The sequence below is a fragment of the Theropithecus gelada genome, chromosome 5 (genome assembly GCF_003255815.1).
Source record: "Theropithecus gelada isolate Dixy chromosome 5, Tgel_1.0, whole genome shotgun sequence".
NCBI lineage: Eukaryota > Metazoa > Chordata > Mammalia > Primates > Cercopithecidae > Theropithecus > Theropithecus gelada.
In genome coordinates, this window is record NC_037672.1 from 37932995 (window position 1) to 37955665 (window position 22671).

At 38.6% G+C, this 22671-nt stretch overlaps 1 protein-coding gene across 2 annotated transcripts in view; it reads right to left on the reverse strand.

Moving 5' to 3' along the window:
* Window positions 1-22671, reverse strand: part of TMEM156 (transmembrane protein 156) — a 59596-nt gene that overhangs the window by 23171 nt on the left and 13754 nt on the right. For both annotated transcript variants that reach the window (XM_025385865.1, XM_025385864.1), the window contains exons 2-3: window positions 8255-8521; window positions 3288-3548 (exon numbers count right to left, since the gene is read on the reverse strand). In XM_025385865.1, coding sequence (XP_025241650.1) covers window positions 3288-3548; window positions 8255-8521 — 528 coding nt within the window. The remainder of the gene's footprint in view (window positions 1-3287; window positions 3549-8254; window positions 8522-22671) is intronic.

The following is a 22671-nucleotide window of genomic DNA, read 5'->3' on the forward strand; positions in this document are numbered from 1 at the left end:
ATGGCAGCGCTCAGCCTCCCCAAGACTATTCCATGCTCTTTAGCTGCCAGGCTTTCATTCCTCATGCAGCAACATAAAAGTATGAAGTTAAATGGCAGAGAACATTGGCAGTGCCAGCAACGGTCAGGATGGGTCCAAAGACCAAGGTGTCATTGGGCACTGATAAAGCTATGGAAACAGAACCAACTTCATATTGCAATAGCACAGGACGCACGATGGGGACCAGACCAGCCAGTGCAGCCACCAGCATGATCTCAGAAGAGTATATCTCCTAGGGTCCTGCGCTGCCCACCCATCCCTGCAGCCTTCTTGGAGAGGAGCAAGGGGAAACAGACGGAAATCTGGGGGGAACATCAAGGAACAGTTTAAATTATTGTCTTAGAGTAAATTTACCAGAGTGGATTAAATTTAGTTTCACCCCCTGATGGAGAAGGCCTTTATTCCCACAAAAGTACAAAGTTTGTTTTTGTTGTTGCTTTCTTTTGTTTTTTGTGGGTTTTTTTGTGTTTTGTTTTGTTTTGTTTTTTGTTTTTGAGACAGAGTCTCACTCTGTTGCCCAGGCTGGAGTGCAGTGGTGCAACCTCAGCTCACTTCAACCTCCGCCTCCCAGGTTCAAGGGATTCTCCTGCCCCACCCTCCCGAATAGCTAGGATTACAGGAATGCACCACCACACCTGGCTAATTTTGTATTTTTAGTGGAGATGGGGTTTCTTCCTGTTTGTCAGGCTGGTCTCGAACTCCTGACCTCAGGTGATCCACCCACCTTGGCCTCCCAAAGTGCTAGGATTAGAGGCGTGGCCCACCGTGCCCAGCTGAGAAGGCTTTTAAGCAAGATCAAATTAGTTTTTGCACAGAAGAGTAAACTATGAAAAAAGTTTTAACTTTCTTTTCTTTTTTTTTTTTGAGACAGTGTCTCACTCTGTTACCCAGGCTGGAGTGCAGTGGCCTAATCATAGCTCGTTGCAGCCTTGTCTTCCCTATCTCAAGCAATCCTCCTGCCTCAGTCTCCGAAATCGCTGGGACTAGAAGCGTGCACCACACCCAGCTTATTTTCATCCTTTTTGTAGAGTCAGAGTTTCACTATGTTATCCAGGCTGGTCTCGAACTCCTGTGCTCAAGCAATACAACCGCCTCAGCCTCCAAAAGTGCTAGGATTACAGGCATGAGCCACCACCGTGCCCAGCCACCTTTAACTTTCTACACATGGCAAAATGAATATGCTTTTTGCAGAATACAAGAGTACATATTTGTGCACCACTGCTATCTTTCTGAGTTGTGGACACCAAAAAGCTGCTAACTATAATTAACTGTTATTAGAATTTATGGATTTTTTTCCATGAACACACACACAAAATCTTAAAATTATTATTATGGAAGTGCTTATTTTTTCTTTATTTTAGAAAAAATGTAAAATACAGTTAGATGGATATACAAATGTACATTGAAAAAAATATGTTTTTGATGTCTATAATCTAAACTTCTTTACCCTTCAGATTTCACTACAGCCACCTTCTCTAGGCAATCTTTCCAGAGTCCATCTTCCAACTCATTCACTCCTCAGTCAGAGGGCACTGATCCTTCTGTTCAGATCTACTCAGATCCTCCAGCCCCCACACACGCACACACCTTGAAATGACCCCTAATTGCAGAGGTTATAGGGCTGTGGGAAAACTTAGTCACAGGAGAAATTTCTTTGAAGTCTCACGATTTATCTTAAAAAATGCATGCACATTATATGTTTCTGTTTGCTTTAAAGTGAATGTAATATTTTGAAAATCATTACCTTTACAATAATTAAAGCTCTAGGAAAGCATTCTAAAGCAATCTGAAAGGCTTCCGTATGTCTGGAATATCAAAAAGGACAGCAAATTACTCTCCCATAGCACCTGTAGCCCTGGAAGGCACTTGCTGGTGTAGGTGAGGGGTCGCCCTCTTTTAGATTGTTTCACATCATCTAACTTCACCATCCCAATACCTGACACACTGCCTAGCATACAGCAGGCACCCTTAAATGAATGTATCAAAAGATACTCTTCAGGAATAGATTTTTGGGGTGAAGTAGGGCATACTGCTTAGTAGAAAGGAATAATTGTGGTATTTTGGAATAGGGTAACTAGAAAGTTAACCAACCTTAAACAGAATTAAGATATGCAAGTATGTAAGATTTGCCTTTTAATCTCCTATTTTTTCCTCTAGGTGCCTAATCTGTACCTCACCCTATCTTCACAGCATTACATCAAACTCCCATTTCATCCAGGCCTGGTTCTCAGCTCAAGGACAGGACATGTTAAATCAACTCAAAACAAAACTTTAATAGCATATCACAATGTGTGTATATATATTCACTCTGTTGCCCAGGCTGGAGTACAGTGGCGCGATCCCGGCTCACTGCAACCACCGCCTCCCGAGTTCAAGCAATTCTCCTGCCTCAGTCTCCCAAGTAGCTGGGACTACAGGCACAAGCCACCATGCCCAGCTAATTTTTTGTATTTTTGGTAGCAATGGGGTTTCACTGTGTTAGCCAGGATGGTCTCGAACTCCTGACCTCATGATCCTCCCACCTCAGCCTCCCAAAGCGCTGGGATTACAAGTGTGAGCCACTGCACCCAGCCAATATTTATATTTTAAAAGAAATACCTCCCTTTAGTACATAAATATGGTGGTATTACTTCATGCACAGAAAATAGGCATGTTTCAAAGTTATTCTGTGGTGACTCATACCTGTAATCCCAGCACTTTGGTAGGCCAAGGCAGGTGGATTGCTTAAGCCTAGGAGTTCAAGACCAGCCCGGGCAACATGACAAGACCCCGTCTCTACTAAAAATACAAAAAATTAACCAGGTGTGGTGGTGCACACCTGTAGTCCCAGCTACTCAGGAGTCTGAGGTGGGAGGATCACCTGAGCCCGGGAAGTCAAGGCTGCAGTGAGCTGTGATCGTGCCACTGCACTCCAGCCTGGGTGACAGAGTGAGACTGTGTCTCAAACCACCACCACCACCCCACTGCAACAACAAGAAAAACATTTTCTGGGGCAGAAGGTCTTTCCAGTGCTCCTCAAATTGTGACACATAAATGCCTCTTCTTTCTCAGGTTACAAGTAGGCCCCATGAAGGCACACTTTGAAGGAAAAGTAAACAGATAAATAGACTAACATTATTTCAGGCTATATTATTTCATCAGTAAAATTCTTCAGCTATTTGGCTTTCAGTTAATGTGATAGCCCTTACTTAACTTTATATATCTATATCAGATAATGCCTTTTCCCTTTAGTTTCCTTAAAAACTTACTTTTTACATCCATCTCTAGGTGCAAAGAAATGTGTATACAATCATTCGGGTATTCCATGATTCTACAAGTATGGTTTATAGATTTCCCCTTGCTTGGCTCATCCTCCATGATTGCTGATCTTCCAGTGTGGTTTTTTAGATGACAGGTAGTGTTATATTCCTCCAAGTGGTCAACCAGAGGAGCTACAGTGAAGTTCAAGTGCTGACAAGGTGAATAAAAATCATTTGCTTTCACTTCCATTGATCCTCTCCTGATAAGAACTAGAAAGTGATTAAGAAAATGTTATTTGCAAAATATTAATACATAGCAAGAAAACACATACAATTCAAAACTAAATCTCTTCCTTTCTATACAAGAAAGTAGAAACAAGAAGTTAGCTACACTAAAAATATATACATATTTTTGAGACAGGGTCTCACTCCGTCACCCAGGCTTGAATGCAGTGGTGTAATCACAGCTCACTGCAGCCTCACGCTCCCAGGCTCAAGCAATCCTCCCACCTTAGCCTCCTGAGTAGCTGGGACTACAGGTGTGTGCCACTATGCTCAGCTAATTTTTTAAATTTTTTTGTAGAGATTGGGTCTTGCTATGTTATCCAGGCTGGTCTCCAACTTTTGGACTCAAGGGATCCTCCCTCCTCAGCCTCCCAAAGTGCTGGGATTACAGGCATGAGCCACTGCAGCCAACCTAAAAATAATTAATAAGGTGATTATATTTTTTAAGATCATGGAAACCAGGTAGTGGTAGTGTTGGAATAGGATTGGAGCATCTCAAAGAAAATACACACATTTCCCCAGTGACCCGTGGGACAGACTGTATTGTGTGACCAATATGGTCACAACAATATTTCCCATTCCACACTGTACTAGTTTTCTAGGGCTGCTGTAACAAAGTACCATAAACTGGGAGGTTTAAAGAACAGAAGTTTGGGCAAGACACGGTGATCATGCCTGTAATCCTAGCACTTTAGGAGGCCAAGGCAGGCAGATCACCTGAGGTCAGGAGTTCGAGACCAGCCTGGCCAACATGGCAAAATCCCATCTCTATTAAAAATACAAAAATTAGCCGGGCATGGTGGCGCATGCCTGTAGGTGTAGCTACTTGGCAGAAGAATCGCTTGAACCTGGGAGGCGGAGGTTGCAGTGAGTCAAGATCGCACCACTGCACTCCAGCCTGGGGAACAGAGTGAGACTGTCTCAAAAAAACAAAACAAAACACAGCAAAACAAAAAAGAACAGAAGTTTGTCTCACAGTTCTAAAGTCTGGAAGTGTGAGATCAAGGTGTTGGCAGGGTTGATTTGTTCTGAGGGCTGTGTGGGAGAGTCTGTTCTGGGCCCCTCTCCTAGCTAATGGTGATTTGCTGATAACCTTTGGCATTCACTGACTTGGAGATGCATCATCCTGCTCTCTGCCTTCATCTTCACATGTCATTCTCCCTGTGTGCATGTCTCTGTGTCCAAACTTCTCCTTTTTTGTAAGAAGATCAGTCATATTGGATTAGGGCCTATCCTAATGACCTCATCTTAACTACATCTACAATGACCCTATATCCAAATAAGGTCATATTCTGAGGTATTGAGGGTCAGGACTTCAACATGTGAATTTGAGAGGACACAGTTCAATCCATAACACACATGTTACCCTAAAACTTCACCATTTGCTCATTAAGGAATCTAATTTCTTTCCCCTTGAATCTGGTAGCGTTTGTAATTTGCTTATAATTCCTTTTCCCAGCCAGGCTCAGTGGCTCATGCCTGTAATCCCAGCACTTTGGGAGGCCAAGGCAGGTGGATCACGAGGTCAAGAGATTAAGATCATCCTGACCAACATGATGAAACCCCGTCTCTACTAAAATACAAAAAATTAGCTGGGTGTGGTGGCACGTGCCTGTAATCCCAGCTATTCGGGAGGCTGAAGCAGAGAATCACTTGAATCTGGGAGGGGGAGGCTGCAGTGAGCCAAGATCGTGCCACTGCACTCCAGCCTGGTGAGACAGCAAGACTCCGTCTCAAAAAAATAAATACATAAATAAATAGTTTCTTTTCCCTTGAATCTGGGAGGGTTTGTGATTTGCTTATAACCAATCAAGAGCAGAGGAAGTGACACTGCATGACTAAGTCAGAAAAGGCAAAGAAATTCCCATCTTGCTTTTCAGAACACTCATACTGGAGCCTTGAAGCACTATGTATAAGTTCAAAACCTTAAGGCCACCATGATGTGAAGACACCCAAACTAGCCCAGGTAGAAAGACCACATAAAGGAAACAATCAACAGAGTGAAAAGGCAACCGACAGAATGAGATAAAATATTTTCAAACCGTTTATCTGATAAAAGGTTAATATCCAAAATACATCAGGAACTCCTATAACTCAAGTGCAAAAAAAATACATATCAAATATTTTTAAGTGGGCGAAAGACTTTCATAGACATTTCTCCAACAAAGACATATGGCCTATTGATATATGTGAAAAGGTGCTCAATATTACTAATCATTAGGAAAATGCAAGTCAAAACTACAATCAGAAACACCTCACACCTGTCAGGATGGCCATCATTAGGGAAAAAAAAAAAAAACGGGTGCAGTGGCTCACACCTGTAATCCCAACACTTTGGGAGGCCGAGACAGGTGGATCACATGAGGTCAGGAGTTTGAGACCAGCCTGGCCAACACATGGTGAAACACCATCTCTACTAAAAATACAAAAAAAAAAAAAAATTAAAAAATTAGCCTGGCATGGTGGCAGGCGTCTGTAATCCCAGCTACTCAGGAGGCTGAGGCAGGAGAATTGCTTGAAACCAGGAGGCAGAGGTTGCAGCGAGCTGAGACTGTGCCATTTCACTCCAGCTTTGACGACAGAGTGAAACTCCATCTCAAAAAAAAAAAAAAGAAAGAAAAGAAAAGAAAGGTAAGTGTTGGCAAAAAATGTGGAGAAATTGAAGCTCTTGCACAGTGTTGGTGGGATTGTAAAATGGTCCAGCCACTATGGAAAACTGTATGGCAGTTCCTCAAAAAATTAAAAACAGAACCACCATATGATCCAGCAATTCTACTTCTTGGTATATAGTCAAAAGAATTGAAATCAGCATCTTGAAGACACAGCCTGCATTCTCATGTTCATTGCAGCATCATTCACAACAGCGAAGAATAGAAACAACATCAATGTCCATTGGTAGATGAGTAGACAAAGAAAATGTAATCTAGCTAGATAGGTATCTACAGAGAGAGGGAGAGAGAAAGAGAGAGAGAGAGAGAGAGAACAATGTCCATTGATAGATGAGTGGATAAAGAAAATGTAATAGAGATATCTAGGACCCACACAAAAAAAGAAAATAAATAATACAATTATTGCTGTTTAAAACCATTGAGTTTTTGGGGTACTTTGTTACAGAGCCACAGCAACTGGGTCAACGTGTCAATGTGCTGTTTTCACCTTTAAAGGAAGCAGAGAAATAAGATCTGTGAGCTACCAACCCTTAAAACACTTCCTAGTTCTCTATCATCATAGAGGTATTTTCACAATTTGTTTTCTGTTGGATTCAGCCCAGAACCTGGAGGAGTTACAGCACTACTTGAGTAAGAACGTCATCCAAAGTCAATGCCAAGGGGCAGGGGGGTGAGGGTTGAAACATTACCTATTGGGTACAAGGGTCACTATTTTGGTGATGGGTGCACTAGAAGCCCAAGTCTCACAATTACACAAAATATATTCATGTAACAAACTTGCACATGGACCCTCTGAATCTATAATGACAAAATATTTTTAAAAGAAGAGATACATAAATGCCCAATAAGTACATGAAAACAACAACAGAAAAACAAGGTAAATGCCAAGAAATAATGTTCCCATTCTCAAAGAATGCCAAAAACATAAATTCCAGTATCTAGTGATACAGGAGGCAACCTCTCTCACTGAATAAATACAAATAATAAATTTGATGTTTGGGCTTGAGGCCATCAGCATATTTTATGATTGTAAAGGAATTATTTAATTTCTTAATGATCCATTTTTATTTGATTTAATTAAATAATATAGATGGGTCTCATGATAACTGCAAGGTTCAGTTAGGCACTGCAGATAATAAGCAGTTATTCTTTATTCATTCATTCATTCATTCAACAGAAATTTACTGAGTGTCTACTAGGTATTATGTCAGGCATTGTGCACAAAGCTTGAGATTTAGTAGTAAGCAAAAACAAAGGCCCTGCCTTCAAGAGGCACACTGTAAAGTCAGAGAAGTAAGAAGACTTCACATACAATGACTAAATGTTAAGCAGGAGTAGGTACAAATGCAAGGGCTCAATGATTCCTTAGAGAATCAAAGTTTGATTTTACTATGAGAAACTACAGATTTACCTAAAATTGTTTTTTAAAGATTTACTACTTTTGAAGAGAGTACATGCCAAATAATCCTCCACCCATCACATGTATGTGGATTACAGTGGCATTTTGATGCATTTTAAGAATCCTTTGTTTTCAATAAGTCAAAGTAAACCAAAACCAAGTAACATCCCAAAGCCCAACAAGTCACTCATCAAGAGCCACATCATTGAATGTTCCAATGCCACTGGATTTAAAAATGGAATATATTCGCCAGGTGCGGTGGCTCACACCTGTAATCCCAGCACTTTGGGAGGCCGAGGCAGGTGGATCACAAGGTCAGGAGTTCCAGACCAGCCTGGCCAAGATGGTGAAACCCTGTCTCTACTAAAACTAAAAAATTACCCGGGCATGGTGGCACGTGCCTGTAGTCCCAGCTACTTGGGAGGCTGAGGCAATAGAATCCCTTGAACCCGGGAGGCAGAGGTTGCAGTGAGCCGAGATCGCACCACTGCACTCTAGCCTGGGTAACAGAGCGAGACTCCATCTCAAAAACAAAAAAAAGAATATATTATTAATATGTTTTTACCAGAATACATTAATTTATACCTGATACCATTTTATTATCACCTTCACTTTGTGTTTACCTTTTGATGTTTGTTCCTGAGAAATAAAATCCATGTTTCCTTGAGACTCACAAACCAAACACAAGGAGCACATTTTAAATTCACCTGTGATGTCTTGGCAAGTCCTGGTGAAGTTATGAAAATGGGAGGGATTTAGAAAGATTCTCATGATAACTTGAGTTTCCCTTACTGATTGCAGAAAAGTCACAAAAGAAAAGTTTAAGGAGAGTGAGTAGGTAAAATTAGATTGTAAACACACTTCCAGACATGATAGCTCCAATGTTCTTTCTGTAAAGAAAAAAGAAAAACACTTGCTTTACTCTGAAGTTTTGAGTGTTCGGCATTCAAATAAATAAACAGTATGCTCCCAGTTTTTCTTAGGTGGATTCAGTACATTTTAGCTTATCAGAGATAAGACTTTTTTTTTTTTTTGACATGAATTAACAATAACTATTCCATTTAAATATTTCTATTTTATTATTTTTATTTATTTATTTTGAGTCAGGATCTTGCTCTGTCGCCCAGGCTAGAACGCAGTGGTATAATTATAGCTCACTGTAGCCTTGGCCTCCCAGGCTCAGGCAATTCTCCCAACTCAGCCACCAGAGTAACTGTGACTGCAGAGGCATGCCACCATGCCCAGCCAATTTATAAAAAATTATTTGTAGAGACAGGGAACCACAGTGCCCAGCAACATTTCTCTTTTAAACTTGTGAACATTCCCTATTAACTCTCAGAGAACAGGTGTCTTTATAAAGAAGTGCTTGGAATCTCAGCATTTTAACCATTCTCTGTTCTGGGGAATTTTTTATGGACAAGCCTTAGATTCTTCTGAATCCATCTGTTCCAAAATAGAGACTCAAGTCAATTGCATGGAGTTGAACAGGTTATGAAAACTTTGAACAGTATCTCTGTATCAGTTTCCTAGGGATGTTGTAACAAATTACCACAACGTTGGTAATTTAAAACAAGAGAAATTCATTCTCTCACAGTTTTGAAGGCCAGAAGTCCAACACCAGTTTCCATAGTCAGAAATTGAGAGGTCTACATGATTGTACTACCTCTGGAGGTTCTAGGGAAGAATCTGTTCCTTGGCCCTCTGGTGGATGCTGGCATTCCTTGGCTTGTGGCCACATCACTCTAATCTCTGTCTCCATAGTCATATTGCTTTCTCCTCTGTGTCTCTGTTTTCTACTTTTCTGTTGTGTGAAATCGCCCTCTGCCTCTCTTATATAAAGACATTCGTGATTGGATTTAGGACCCACAAGGCTAACCCTGGATAATCTTCACATCTCAAGACCTTTAATTTAGTCACACCTGTAAAGACCCTTTTTCCTTATAAGGTAACATTGACAGGTTTCCAGAATTAGCACCTGATATCTTTAGACGGCCATTATTCAGCCTACCACAACCCCTAAAGATGAAATTTAACAAGATGACATCATAATTTTTACTTTCGTCTGAAGACATACATCAGATATGGAAATTATGGTATAATAGAAATAATACTGAGTTCAGAAACAAAAGACAAACACTCTAGGCTGGATGCGATGGCTCACACCTGTAATCCCAGTCCTTTTGGAGGCAGAGGTGGGCAGGTTGCTTGAGCTCAGGAGTTTGAGATCAGCCTGGGCAACATGGCCACCCCATCTCTACAAAAAATACAAAAATTAGATTAGCATCGTGTTGTACTCCTGTAGTCCTTACTACTCAGGAGGCTGAGGTAGAAGGATAACTTGAGCCTGGGAGGTTGAGGCTGCAGTGAGCCATGATCACACTACTGCATTTCAGCTTGGGCAACAAAGGGAGACCGTGTCTGAAAATGAGAAGAAAGATTCCAGTGCTATATCTGTCATTAGTCAAGATACTTAGATAATTTATTTAATCTCCACGAGTCTAGTTTTCTTACTAGCAAAACAGAGATAAGCCTGCTAATCTCATGGGGTTATAGCAACATCAAATTGTATAGTACATATGAAAACACTTTTGAAATTTGTACAAATATATGTCATTTAAAATGCAAATCCAGGCCAGGCGCCATGGCTCATGCCTATAATCCCAGTACTTTGGGAGGCCGAGGCAGTTGGATCACTTGAGGTCAGGAGTTCGAGACCAGCCTGGTCAACATGGTGAAACCTCATCTCTACTAAAAATACAAAACTTAGCCGGGCATGGTGGTGGGCACCCATAGTCCCAGCTACAGGAGGCCGAGGCGGGAGAATTGCTTGAGCCTGGGAGGCAGAGGTTGCGGTGAGCGGAGATCGCGCCACTGCACTCCAACCTGGGCGGCAGAGTGAGACTCCATCTCAAATAAATAAATAAATAAATAAATAAATAAATAAATAAATAAGATGCAAACCTATATTCCACAGTAAAAATTTTAAATTAATCTTACCTTTAGGACAGAATTATCTATTATTTAATTCATAAAAATAATCAAAGCTTACTGTGTAAACATTGGGAATTCCTATTTAGCAGTAATGATGAACTAAGGAATAAGCAACCTATCTTTCAGAAATTGCCCAGTCTGGTAGTCATTTGTTAGCATGAGAAAACAACTGACCACTTTGAGAGGCCAAGGCGGGCTGATCACGAGGTTAGGAGATCGCGACCATCCTGGCTAACACGGTGAAACCCCGTCTCCACCAAAAATACACACATAAAAAATTAGCTGGGCATGGTGGCGGGTGCCTGTAGTCCCAGCTACTCGTGAGGCTGAGGCAGGAGAAAGGCGTGAACCCGGGAGGCGGAGCTTGCAGTGAACTAAGATGGTGCCAATGTACTCCAGCCTGGGCGACAGAGCGAGACTCCGTCTTAAAAAAAAAAGAAAAGAAAAGAAACACAACTGACATGGTTAATTCCACCTTTATGTAGCATCTTCACCATTTCTCATATAATCATATGGGGCAAAATATATTTTTAAGATTTCTAAATAATATGGAGCACAATAAAAGAACTACTTCATTTTTTTGAATAATTTCCCCTACTCATATGCCTTGCTTCAAACTTGAAAAAAGTCAAGCTCATGATTGATATTAAAGCATTTGTCAAATGTGTATAATTTGTATTTTGATAGTAATCCCATAAGTATTTAATTACTGGTGATTTTTGTTATTATTTAATAAATTAATGGCTCATTTACTAGGCTTCTATATTTGAAATTGCTTCTGTAATAATTCACATTTAATTTCCAGCTATACAAAATTTACTCAAATACACAATTCCATTATGTCTTAATATATTTATTTATTTTATTTTATTTTATTTTAAGATGGAGTTTTGCTCTTGTTACCCAGGCTGGAGTGCAATGGCATGATCTCGGCTCACTGCAACCTCTGCCTCCTGGGTTCAAGCAATTCTCCTGCCTCACCCTCCTGAATAGCTAGGATTACAGGCATGCACCACCACGTCTGGCTAGTTTTGTATTTTTAGTGGAGACAGGGTTTCTTCATGTTTGTCAGGCTGGTCTCGAACTCCTGACCTCAGGTGATCCGCCCACCTCCACCTCCCAAAGTGCTGGGATCTTAATATATTTATAATCAAAGTTGTAATCAGATTGTAACTATAATTTTAAAAATTGCCTTCACTAATAATGCCCCAGGAAGGATATGGAAATGCCATCTGATGGAGCTCTATAATCTTTATCTTTTCTAATATCACTAAAATACATGAAAAACTGATTTCTTGCCATTTTTCCATTTTCCTCACTGGCACTTTTCATTTTATGAAACTTTCAACTTCAATTTATATTGCTATGATATGACCTAGAAGAGAGATAGAGAAATTTTTACTGTCAATATTGCAGTCTTCTTATTCAATAAGTGACCAACTGAGCTTTCTAGAATTGATGACAGATCCTTTATATTCAGCTATGGGGTAATTTCATGATGATTTTTAAACCTCAGCTTTAAATAATGCAATTGGAAAAGAAATAAATAGAAGACACATCCTTCCCCAGTATAATTTTAAGAAATAAATAAATTCTACTCAATCATTTTTGCTATCAGGTGGACTATATTCTCATCTCCATAAACAAGGATTTATGAATTTAACTCCTGCCATTAATACTGCTGAGAGTCAACATCTAAATGCTCACTCTCAGAGATGGAAATGCGTTCCAGAATTACTCCAGTACTAAGACTGCAACCTCTCAGAGGAAGTACATAGAATACTAAACAGTATTGGAAAAACACATGGCACTATAGGACAAATGCTCAAGTCAATTATTTTCTCTTTTTAAAGAAAAAGCAACAGTAAGATTAAAGAAACATCTACTACCTTTTTTAAACTTTTATTATAAAAATATATTATACACACATATATAAAATGTATTGTGCCAGTTAAATAATAATAACTAATACCCATGTACCTATCACCCAGATTAAGAAACAGATTACCAATATATTTGAAGCACCCCATCTCTTCTCACCCCTACACTATAGCATAGTTTAGAAATATATACATATATATAGAATATACTGTATATATTCTGTGATTCGCTTTTACTTTGCTTAATATGTTTTAGTCATGTTGATACATAGAGCTGTAGTTAATTATATATGGTATTCTTATGAATGAATATACTATAATTTATTCATTCTTCTGACAGTGAACATTTGTGTTGTTCCATTTTTTGCTTTATGAATAATGTTGCTGTGAACTGAAACTCTCATACATTGCTGGTAGAAATGTAAAAGAGTATAATCATTCTGGAAAACAGATTTTCTTATGAGTTAAACATATACTTACCATATAACCCAAAAATTCCACCCCTAGAAATTTACACAAGAGAAATAAAAACATATGTCCACACAAAGACCTTTACATGAATTTTTATAGCAGCTTTTCTACTTATAATAGCCAAGGACTGGAAACAATTCAAATGTCTAAAAACTAGTGAATATATAAACAACTCTTGCTGTATTCATGTAATGGGATACCACTCAGCAACAAAAAGGAACAAACTACAAGCAACAACATGGATGAATCTCAAAGGCATTATAAAGAGGCCAAAATCAAGTGGCTATATATTGTATGATTCCACTTATATGAAATTCAAGAAAATGGAAAACTGCATTGGCAGTAGGAAAAGGGCTCTTCTGTAATGGAGCTTTGTAATGTATGATTTGGCTTTGTGTCCCCACTTAAATCTCATCTTGTATTGTAATCCCCAGATGCTGAGGGAGGGACCTGGTGGGAGATGACTGGATCGTGGGGTAGTTTCCCCCAGGCTATTCTTGGGATAATGAGTGAGTTCTCACAAGACCTGAGAGTTTTATAACAGCCTCTTCCCCCTTCGCTCTCCCTTCTGTCTCCTGCTGCCTTGTGAAGAGGTGACTTCTGCCTCTTCAGCTTTCACCATGATTGTAAATTTCCTGAGGCCTCCCCAGCCATGCAGAACTGGGAGTCAATTAAACTTCTTTCCTTTATAAATTACCCAGTCTCAGATAGTATCTTTATAGCAGTGTGAAAACGGACTAATACAAGCAATAGGAAACTTTTAGGAATGAAAGAAAGTGTTATATCCTAATTGTGGTGCTAGGTACACTGGTATGTATATTTGTCAAAACTCATCAAACTATACACTTAAAATGGGAGCATTTTACTGTATGTAAATTGTATGGCAGTAATGTTGATGTTAAAATAATGCTACTCTGAATATTGATGAACATGTCTTTAGTGTACACTAAGGGTTTAATTACTGGGTGTTTAGTGTTTCTTCAGTTTTACTAGAAAATGCCATATCATTATACAAAAAATGGTTTGTATCAATTTATATTCCCACCTGCAGTGTATAAAAATTCTTTTTTTTTTTTTTTTTTTTTTTAGTCAGACTCTTACTCTGTTGCCAGGCTAGAGTGCAGTGGCACGATCTCGTCTCACTGCAACCTCCGCCTCCCAGGTTCAAGCGATTCTCTTGCCTTGGCCTTCTGAGTAGCTGGGATTACAGGCATCTGCCGCCATGCCTGGCTAATTTTTGTATTTTTAGTAGAGATGAAGTTTCACCATATTGGCCAGGCTGGTGTCTCCAACTCCTGACTCCAAGTTATCCGCCCACCTTGACCTCCAAAAGTGTTGGGATTACAGGCATGAACCACTGCCTGGCCGTTCTTTCTTTTTGATACATATTCTGACCAATGCTTTTCATGTTTTTCCAATTTGGTGAGTGTTAAATAGAATCTCATCATGATTTTAATGTATATTTTCCAAATTTTCTCTATTTTTTCTAATTTTTGATTTTTTGTTAGGTTGTCTTTTTATTTAATTAATGTTTAGAAGTTCTTTATGTTTTCTGCTTAAAATGTCAATACATTATCTAAATTTTTTATCAGTATATCTTCTCACAGTCAGTACCTTATCTATTTATTTTCTTTATGATCTTTTAGTTAAGGGGAGCTCTTAATGTAGTGAATTTATCAACCACTTTCTTTATAATTTGAGCTTTGTGTCTGAAGTCCTTCTTCCTTGAAGTTAAAAAGATCTTTACCTATATTTTCTTCTAAAAGTTGTTTTTTTTTTTTTTTTTTATTTTTTTTATTTTTTTTTTTATTTTTTAGTAGAGACGGGGTTTCACCGTGTTAGCCAGGATGGTCTCGATCTCCTGACCTCGTGATCCGCCCGTCTCGGCCTCCCAAAGTGCTGGGATTACAGGCTTGAGCCACCGCGCCCGGCCTCCTAAAAGTTGTTTTTAAAGTTTTGCCTTTCACATTTCATTTCTTAATGTATGGAATGGCTGGGCACAGTGGCTCATGGCTGTAATCCTAGTCCTTTGGGAGGCCAAGGTGGGTGAGTCACTTGAGTCCAGGAGCTTGAAACCAGCCTGGCCAACATGGCAAAACCCCATCTCTACAAAAAATACAAAATAATAATAATAATAATAATAATAATAATTAGCCAGGCGTTGTAGTGCATGCCTGTAGTCCCAACTACTACAGAGGCTGAAGTAGGAGGATTGCTTGAGCCCAGGAGGTTGAGGCTGTGGTGAGCCATGATCATATCACTGCACTCCAGACTGGGTGACAGAGCAAGACCCTGTCTCAAAAAAAAAAAAAAAACCAACAACATAGAATTGTATATAGTATGATGTATGGATCCAAATTTGTTTTTTCTTTATGTATAACCAATTATACTAGCATTTATTGAGTAGTCTATCTTTTCTTATCTGTAATGACACTTCTGTTATATAAAGCTTCCAGGTACATACAAGCACATTTCTGAGTTCTCAATTTTGTTCCATTAGTCCGCTTTTCCATCTTTGCAAAGATACCATGCTGACAAACTACTTTTCCTTTATAAAAGCTCTTATATCTGAGAGGAAAAAGTCCCCTTGCTTTGTTATTTTTCTTCAGAAGTATCTTAGCAATTTTTGGCCCTTCGCTCATTTCAATAAATTTTAAAAGCAGCTTGTTAAGTTCGGTAAAGAACCCAGTTGTACTTTTGACTTGCTTCTAGAAATCAGCTGGAGAAGAAAGATATGAAACTGAATCTCTCCTATCATTCATTTCTTCTTTTCTTTTTATTTACTTATTTATCTTTTTAATTTTTTTATTTTCATTTTTTGAAATGGAGTCTTGCTCTGTCAACAGGCTGGAGTGCAGTGGTGCGGTCTTGTCTAACTGCATAACTGCAACCTCTGCCTCCCAAGTTCAAACGATTCTCCTGCCTTAGCCTCCCTGCGCACCACCACATCCAGCTAATTTTTTTGCTATTTTTTAGTAGAGACGGGGTTTCACCATGTTGGCCAGGATGGTCTCAATCTCCTGACCTCGTGATCCGTCTGCCTCGGCCTCCCAAAGTGCTGAAATTACAGGCGTGAACCACCGCGCCCAGCCCTTTCTCTCTATTTATATAGAGTTCTTTGGTTTCTTTGATATCTTTCCATAAAGTTTCTAAATTTTCTCCATTATGATCTTATATATTATTAGATTAATATCAGTTAGATTTCCTCCTAGGTGCCTTGCTTTTTGTTGCTGTTGCCAATAGTATCTTTCAGGAAATGTGTTTTCTGTCTGTTGGTGGTATATGGAAATACAACTGACTTTTAAATATCAGTCTTATTTTTTGCCATTTTATTAAACTTTTTTATTAACTTTAATTTTTGTAGCTTTTGGGCTTTCTATGCAAATATGCATATTGACTGCAAATAATGTAACTTTACTTCTTACTTTCCAATCTTCAAACTTTTTATTTCTTATACTTGTCTTACTGCAATGTCAAGGACGTCCAGTACCATGTTGATTAGAAATTATGAGAGTGGTCATTCTTGCCTGCTCCTGATTTTAAGAATACTTACAATGTGTCATCATTGAGAATATTTCTTATAACTATTTTAGATGCCCTTTATCAATTTAAGCAAATTCTCTTTTAGTCCTAGTTTGCTGGGAATTTTTAGTTATAAGGACTATTGAATATAATTGAATGCTCTTTCAACAATTAAGATGATTATTTAGTATTTCTTCTTTGATCTGTTAATGTAGTGAATTACATTATTAGATTTTTTTAATGCTAACTTCATCTTGCACCAGTAATAAATCTAATTTGATCATTTTTCTACATTGCTGCTTGTGCCTTCTTAATGTTTTGTTTCAAAGTTCTATATCTATATTTATAAGTGAGATTGGCTTGTAAATTTTTCTTTTTGTCTCATTTTTGTTGAGTTTGAGTAACGAGATATACTAGCCTTAAAAAATAAGTTGAATACCAAGAGGCACCCTTAAAACCAGACAAATACATGGAAACTCAACAACTTGCTCCTGAATGAAATCAAAAAATTCTTTCAAACAAATGAAAATAGAGAAACAATCTACTAAAACATCCAGGTTACAACAAAAGCAATGTTAAGAGAAAAGTTTATAGTGCTAATTCCTATATCAAGAAGATAAATCTTAAATTAACAAGCTAACCATACACCTAGAGGAACTAAAACATAAGAACAAACTAAACCCAAAGCTATCAGAAACAAAGAAATAACTAAAATCAGTGTAGACAAAATGAAATTGAGGCCCCAAAAAACTATACAGAGGTTCAATGAAACAAAAGTTGTTTTTTGAAAGGATAAACAAGATTAATAGACTGCTAGCTAGATTAATAAAGAAAAAGAGAAGATCCAAATAACCATGATCAGAAATGACAAAGGTAACATTACAACTAATCACACAGAAATACAAAAGACCCTCAGAGACTTCTATCTCTATGCATACAAACCAGAAAATCTAGAGGAAAATGGATAAATTCCTGGAAACACACAACCTCCCAAGACTGAACCAGGAAGGAACAAAAATTTCAAACAGACCAATAATGAATAAGGAAATTGAATCAGTAATAAAAAACCTACCAGCCCAGAACAGCCCTGGACCAAATGAATTCACAGCCAATTTCCACCAGACATAAAAGAAACAGCTGCTACCAATCCTACTGAAATTATTCCAAAAAATTAAAGAGAAAGGATTCTTCCCTAATTTATTTTATGAAACCAGTATCATCCTGATACCAAAATCTAGCAAAGATACAACAAAAAAAGAAAACTATAGGCTAATATCCTTGATGAACATAGATGCAAAAATCCTCAGCAAAATATTAGCAAACCAAATCCAACAGCACATCAAAAAATTAATTCACCACAGTCAAGTGGGCTTTATTCCTGGGATGCAAGGATATTTCAACATATTCAACTCAATATATGTGATTCACCCCATAAACAGAAATAAAAACAAAATCCATATGATCATCCCAATAGATGCAGAAAAAGCATTCAATAAAATCCAACATTTTTTTCATGATAAAAACCCTCAACAAACTAGACATTGAAGGAACACACCTCAAAATAATAAGAGCCATCTATGACAAGCCTACAACTAACATTGTACTGACTGGGCAAAAGTTGGAAGTTCTGCCCCCAAGAACAGGAACAAGACAAAGATATCAGCTCTCACCACTCCTATTCAACATAGTACTGGAAGTCCTAGCCAGGGCAAACAAGCAAGAGAGAAATAAAAGGAATCCAAATAGGAAAAGAGGAAGTCAAGCGATCTCTCTTCATTGACGATATGATTATATACCCAGAAAACCCTAAAATTTCGTGAAAAGACTCCTAGACCTAATGATTTGAGCAAAGTCTCAGGATACAAAATCAACATACAAAAATCAGCAGCATTTCTATACACCAATAACATTCAAGCTGAGAATCAAATGAAGAATGCAATCCCATTTAAAATAACCATAAAAAAACATGAAATAAAACACTTAGGAATACATCTAACCAAGGAAATGAAAGATCTCTACAAGGAGAACTACAAAACACTGCTGAAAGAAATCATAGATAACACAAACAAATAGAAAAGCATTTCATGCTCATGGATTGGAATAATCAATATAATTAAAGCGTCCATACTGCCCAAAGCAATCTACAGATTCAACACTATTCTTATCAAATTACCAATGTTACTTTTCAGAATTAGAGAAAACTATTCTAAAATTCATATGAACCACCCCCCCAACACAAACACACAAAATAGCCCAAATAGCCAAAGCAATCCTAAGCAAAAAGAACAAAGCCAGAAGCATCACGTCTTCCAACTTCAAACTATACTACAAGGCTAGAGGAACAAAAACAGCATGGCAATGGTACAAAAACATTAATAGACACATAGACTAGTGCAACAGCATAGAGATCCCTGAAATAAAGCTGCACACCTACAACCAACTGATCTTTGATGAAGCTGACAAAAATAAACACTGGGGAAAGATTACCCTATTCAACAAATGCTGTGGAGAAAACTGGCTAACCATAGGCAAAGAATGAAACTGAACCGTTTTCACTATATACAAAAATTAACTAAAGATAGATTAAAGATCTAAATGTAAGACTACAAACTATAAAAATCCTAAAAGAAAACCTAGGAAATACTTTTCTAGATATGAACTTAGGCAAAGAAATTATGAATAAGTCCTCAAAAGCAAATGCAACAAAAACAAAAATTGACAATTGGAACCTTATTAAACTAAAGGATTTCTTCACTGCAAAATAAACTATCAACAGGGTAAACAACCAACCTACAGAATGGAAGAAAATATTTGTAAACTATGGATCTTACAAAGGGCTAATACACAAAATCTATAAGGAACTGAAACAAACCAACAAGAAAAAACCAATCCCATTAAAAAGTGGGCAAAGTACATGAACAGACACTTCTCAAAAGAAGACATCCAAGCAGCCAACAAATATATTTAAAAATGCTCAACATCACTAATTATTACAGACATACAAATCAAAACCACAATGGGATACCATTTCACACTAGTCAGAATGACATTATTTAAAAAATCAAAAAATCACAGACATTCACAAGGTTGCAAAGAAAAGGGAAGTTTATATGCTGTTAGTGGAAATACGAATTAGTTCAGGTCCTGTGGAAAGCAGTTTGGAGATTTCTGAAAAAACTGAAAATGGAAATTATCATTTGACCCAGTAATTTTATTACTGGGAATATATCTAAAAGAAGATAAACTGTTCTACCAAAAAGACACCTTCACTCATACGTTTATCACAGCACTACTCACAGTAGCAAAGACATGGAATCAATCCATCAGTGGTAGGTTGAATCAAGAAAATATGGGCCGGGCATGGTGGCTCATGCCTCTAATCCCAGCACTTTGGGAGGCCAAGGCAGGTGGATCACAAGGTCAGGAGTTCAAGACCAGTCTGGCCAAGACGGTGAAATCCCATCTCTACCAAAAATACAAAAATTAGCCAGGTGTGGTGGCATGCACCTGTAATCCCAGCTACTCGGGAGGCTGAGGCAGAGAATTGCTTAAACCCACGAGGCAGAAGTTGCAGTGAGCCGAGATCACACCACTGCACTCCAGCCTGAACAACAAAGCGAGACTCCGTCTCAAAAATAATAATAATAAAAGAAAATATGGTACATATACACCATGGAATACTATTCAGTCATAAAAAAGACTGAAATCATGTCCTTTGCAGCAACATGGTTGCAGCTGAAGGCCATTATCCTGAGCAAATTAATGCAGAAACAGAAAAACAAATACCACATGTTCTCATTTATAAGTGGTAGCTAAACATTGGGTACACACAGACAAAAAGATGGGCTCAACAGACACTGGGTATTCCCAAAGTGGGGAGGCAGGGAAGGAGGCAAGGGCTTAAACACTACCTATTGGGTAATATGTTCACCACTTGGGCAATGGGATCATTAGAAACCCAAATCTCAGCATCACGCAATATACCCAATAACAAACCTGCACATGTACCCTCTGAATCTAAAATTTAAAAATTATACAGTACTTAAAAAGATATTAATGAAATACATTACATCAGTGGGTCTAAAACAATATGAACTACATCTAGATGCTTAAAAAGCACTTAATAAATATCCAATTTATTTGCAAATTATTATAAATCCTCTTTGCAAAAGAGAAATATTCTTACATTATAAAATCTGTCTCAGACCAAATTATCAATATATTATAGCACTAAGGATACGGATGTAAATATATTTTAGTGGTGAAACACTATAAATATTTATGTCAAAGTTATGAAAAAGCAAGAAATTTTCCCTATAAATATTTGCCAGGAAAATCTGCCAATGCAATTAGGAGGAAACATTGATTAGAAATAGGTGGAGAAGGCCGGGCATGGTGGCTCACACCTGTAATCCTAGCACTTTGGGAGGCCGAGGCAGGCGGATCACCTGAGGTCAGGAGTTTGAGACCAGCCTGGCCAACATGGTGAAACCTGGTCTCTAGTAAAAATACAAAAATAGGCCAGGAGTGGTGGCTCACGCCTGTAATCCTAGCACTTTGGGAGGCTGAGGCGGGCGGATCACTTGAGTTCAGGAGTTTGAGATCAGCCTGGCTAACATGGTGAAACCCCATCTCTACTAAAAATACAAAAATTAGCCAGGTGTGGGGCAGGTGCCTGTAATCCCAGCAACTCAGGAGACTGAGGCAGGAGGATGGCGTGAACCTGGGAGGTGGAGGTTGCGGTGAGCCAAGATCACACCACTGCACTCCAGCCTGGGTGACAGAGCAAGACTCTGTCTCAAAGAAAAAAAAAAAAAAACTAGCCAGGCGTGGTGGTAAGTGCGTGTAATCCCAGCTGCTTGGGAGGCTGAGTCAGGAGAATTGCTTGAACCGGGGAGGCAGACATTGCAGTGAGCCGAGATCACGCCACTGTACTCCAGCCTGGGCAACAGATTGAGACTGTGTCTCAAAAAAAAAAAAGAAAGGAAAAAAGAAAGAAAGAAGTGAAGGAAACAATGCTTGGAAGTGTTGGAAAAGAGTAGTATGAGGCTGGGCATGGTGGCTTATGCCTGTAATCCTAGCACTCTGGAAGGCTACTGTGGGTGGGTCTCTTGAGCTCAGGAGTTCAAGACCAGTCTGGGCAACAAAGTGAGACCTCATCTCTACAAAGAAATACAAAAATCAGCTGGGCGTGGTGGCACATGCCTGTGGTCCCAGCTATTCAGGAAGCTGAGGTGGGAGGATGGTTTAAGCCTGCAAGGCAGAGGTTGCAGTGAGCAGAGATCTCACCACTGCACTCCAGCCTAGGCGACAGAGCCAGAATCTGTCTCAAAAAAAAAAAAAAAAAGAGTAGTATGACATAATTGGTTTATTTATTTATTGAGACAGAGTCTTGCTCTATCGCTAGGCTGGAGTGCAGTGGCATGATTTCAGCTCACTGCAACCTCCACCTCCTGGATTCAAGCGATTTCCCCTGCCTCAGCCTCCCGAGTAGCTGGGACTATAGGCACGTCCCACCATGCCCGGCTGATTTTTTGTATTTTAATAGAGACAGGGGTTTCACCATGTTGGCCAGGATGGTCTCGATCTCCTGACCTCATGATCAGCCCACCTCAGCCTCCCAAAGTGCTGGGATTACAGTCGTGAGCCACTGCGCCAGTTCAATTGTTATAATTATTTACAGACAAAATTATGTATTTAGAAAAGCTAAAACAGCCAACTGAAAAATGGTAAAAATTAAGAGGATATATCTGTAATATAGATATACCTATACATTTCACTATGTAAGGTTATTCATCCAAAGGTTTAAATACTGTCAAACACCTATATTTTATAATTGTAGTGTAATGTAAATATATAGGCCATGGTCTGCAACTTAGTTTCTATAAAGGGTCATTTAGTAAATGTTTTAGGCTCTGTGGGTCATATGATCTATGTTGCACCTACACAGTTCTCACCTTATAGAATGAAAACAGCCACAAAAAAATTTATGTAAAAATGAGTACAGCTGCATTACAATAAAACTTTATTTATGGATACTAAACTTCAAGTTTAATATAATTTTTATGTCAAAAAATATTCTTTATTTCCCAACCATTTTAAACAAAAGAGGCTGTAAAAGACCATAGTTTACTGACCCCTGAATAAACTATAAGTGATATTATCACAAGTCATTC